This window comes from Dendroctonus ponderosae, unplaced genomic scaffold, assembly GCF_020466585.1.
Source record: "Dendroctonus ponderosae isolate FM_Combo_2020 unplaced genomic scaffold, Dpon_F_20191213v2 Dpon_F_20191213_4, whole genome shotgun sequence".
NCBI classification, from domain to species: Eukaryota; Metazoa; Arthropoda; class Insecta; order Coleoptera; family Curculionidae; genus Dendroctonus; species Dendroctonus ponderosae.
In genome coordinates, this window is record NW_026018611.1 from 660,548 (window position 1) to 661,856 (window position 1,309).

Here is a 1,309-nt window from a genome sequence, read left to right on the forward strand (position 1 = left end):
TGACATTTGAAATTTGAATTAACTAAATTAAAAACCTGCCTGATGATGGAGCAGGCGCGAAACGTTTCGGGCACACATGCCACATTTAATCCAAATACTAATAAGCACTTACTCACATCGAATTCATGGCTTTTTTCAGATCAGCTCTGTCCATTTCTCTGTTATCGAATATATCCGGACTGTTTCTCTTGCACTTGTAGTACATGGTGATGGTGTGTTGGGCGAGTGGCAGATCGTTGTCGCAAGAGAGCAGAAAAATCACCACCAACTCATCCTGAACTCGAGGAATAATCGCAGAATCCACTGAGGAAAGCCATTGTTTAACGGCATCGATATTTTCTCGGGAAGTTCTTCCCTGGTCGATGATTTCCTTGGATGTAAAGCCGAACGGCAACTTTTGCATGTTGCGCGATTGTCCTTGGAAAAAGGGAAAGTTTCCGATTGTCCAGCAATGGGGAAAATGAGTTTTGCTTTGTGAAGGATATTTTCCTAATTGCCTACCAGCCGTTCGTTTAGGGTTCACTTGGCGCAAAAATTGGCAAATCACTGTTTCGTTGCCCGCCAGTTTCACATGAATATGGAAAATATTGCATATTTCATTAGGGAATGAAAGGTAAATTGTGCTTAATTAAAAAACAAAAAACGCATGAGGTCAATGTGAACAGTGCATGATTGCGCTGTAATTGTGCGGAAATGCGATGGCAATTTTCGATCGGTTTATGAAAGCCCTAAATTTACCGGCAGTGATTGGAGGCTTCAGTAGTCAGTTTGCTAGTGGAAAATCGGATTTTGTTGTTATTTGTTGTCAATTTCGGGCGTCAAATTGTTTTGTCAAATGTAGGGCTTCAGGGAAAAATATAATCGAACTCAGGTCGTTCAGGAACGTCTGAGTTTGGCAAAATAAAATGCTGTAGACTAATGTTAAAAAAATTGCTCATTTCCAACGGACGGCAGGAGAATCTTTATATTTTGGCCACGACAAGTAAACTTATTCAGCTTGATGCAAACGCAATTTTAGCGATATTTCAAATCCGTTTCTGGTTTTTTTTTGCCGTTTAAAAATGAACTTGCAAAATAAGCGCGGTAGACATATGCACACTCCAGTTTAAAAAACTGCGCACTTCTGTCTAAATGTAGTAGATTTTTTATATTTTTGCTACGGACTGCGGAAGGATTCATGTTTTTCAAAAAAAAATCTCAGTAAAATCTGAGGGCTTTCTGATTTTTTAGAGCCGCCCGAGTATGAAGTTGCTAAATAAGCGCGGGAGACACTTGCGCACTCACGTTTAAAAAATTGCCGACTTCTGTC

General features: G+C 40.0%; 1 protein-coding gene across 1 annotated transcript; it reads right to left on the minus strand.

Annotated features, from left to right (window-relative positions):
- Positions 1–116: 116 nt before the first annotated feature.
- Positions 117–821, minus strand: LOC125504331 (alpha-tocopherol transfer protein-like; the record flags this gene model as incomplete). Its single annotated transcript, XM_048666187.1, is given in 1 exon segment — positions 117–821. A coding segment is annotated over 1 exon segment (287 nt), but the record flags the coding sequence as incomplete, so codon positions are not given.
- Positions 822–1,309: the final 488 nt, after the last annotated feature.